General features: G+C 40.7%; 1 protein-coding gene across 1 annotated transcript; it reads right to left on the reverse strand.

Moving 5' to 3' along the window:
- Positions 1 to 348: 348 nt before the first annotated feature.
- On the reverse strand, positions 349 to 1,311 carry EV420DRAFT_1657681 (uncharacterized protein; the record flags this gene model as incomplete). Its single annotated transcript, XM_060478870.1, has 1 exon — positions 349 to 1,311. One exon carries the CDS (start codon positions 1,309 to 1,311, stop codon positions 349 to 351), a length of 963 nt encoding a protein of 320 aa, XP_060321264.1.
- Between the last annotated feature and the right edge of the window lie 222 nt (positions 1,312 to 1,533).

Raw genomic sequence — 1,533 nt, forward strand, 5'->3', positions numbered from 1 at the left:
GCTAACAGCAAGGTCAAGTGCTAAGATTAAAGGATGAGCTTGATATACTAAGTAGTTATATAGAGGTCCCTTATGATGTCCAACTCCTGTTGTATATTTCTCTAGCCTGACACAGGTCCACTAACAAGAAATCACACAAGTGGGAGAAAGAGGATAAGAAAGGATGATCAAATTCCTACTACTCAACTACTTATATACTACTGGTAAAGAGTCATTGAAGGTCATAAGGAGTAGAACTGAGTCATATAGTACAATCACATGAAATTACACTAACAGTCATACAGAATCACCTTGACCAGGTCAAGTTTTAAATAGACTCTTCACAATGAACTAGTAATTCTGACAAAACTATTTGACATTATCTGATCCAGACTTCAGTTGTGGAAGACTGAATTTATGTATTCTGGCATTGGGATGCTGAGCAAGAACAAAGTCATGGTTATCCTGGGATAAAGCATCTGCAATTGTGTTCTGAGATCTGGGAATATGTAGGACACGAAGTTGAGCTTTGTGGGTGATTAGTGCATCAACAGCTGTGATGAGAAGTGGGTTATAGAGGGGTTTGGCATGTAGAGAGTCAAAAATATCAACTGTGTTTGTGTTGTCAGTGTAGATGAGAATACGATGGGGTCTGGAAGACAAATCCAGTGTCATCAAAAGTGCAGAGACAACAGCTAGTGCTTCATTGAAAAAGGTTCCCTCTTCTGATGGCATTGTAACATGTGAATAGTACCCAGTGGCCAACTGTGGGATCCAAATACCAAGACCCTTAGAGGAGGCATTGGTTTGTACCAAGATATCTGCAAGGTGAGGACCCCACTCAAGTGAATCTAACAAGAGAATGCCTGGCATGTGTTCAAGATGTTCAGCCATCCAAATGAGTTCACGGCATAAAGCTTTGTTAATTCCAATGAGTTGAAATGGCTGTGTTTTTCCATGTTTCTTTGCATAAAACATAGATAAGCCAGGTCGGAGTAAAGGATATGCATTGAAAGACCAATTGCACCAACCACCTAAGCTTTCAAAGTCATGTAATGAGTGTTGTGATCCAACAACTGCAAAATTTCGGATTGCTGAGATGAGTTCTAATCGGGAAGAATCAGGCATGGTGATAGTCATTGCATTTGGGTCCACATCCAAACCAATGATGGTGAGAATATAACCATGCAGCTGCTTTTCTTCTTCATGTGGCACTCCAAGTTCATCAAACAAGGTAAGAAGTGCAGTCTGCTTGGTTGGGAGATATTTCTGGTAAGGGCCATACCAAGTTTTTTTTATCAGCAAATTCCCATGAAAAGCTATCATCGACATAGCCAAAGATATCAGTCAACAACTTAACAAATGTGGCAATCCATAGTACAAGACCAAAGAATGTGCCCCATATGCGGCCAGCCCCCCGGTTACCAATGTTGTTTGCAGCGGTCAACATGATGTTGATTATCAATAGTAACAACTTGACGTATTTGCCAAAGGACATGCATTGGCAGTTGGCGGTAAGCCTTTGATACATCAGACTTGAAGAGGACAAGTTTG

This window comes from Desarmillaria tabescens, assembly GCF_030435595.1.
Source record: "Desarmillaria tabescens strain CCBAS 213 chromosome Unknown EV420scaffold_576, whole genome shotgun sequence".
NCBI classification, from domain to species: domain Eukaryota; kingdom Fungi; phylum Basidiomycota; class Agaricomycetes; order Agaricales; family Physalacriaceae; genus Desarmillaria; species Desarmillaria tabescens.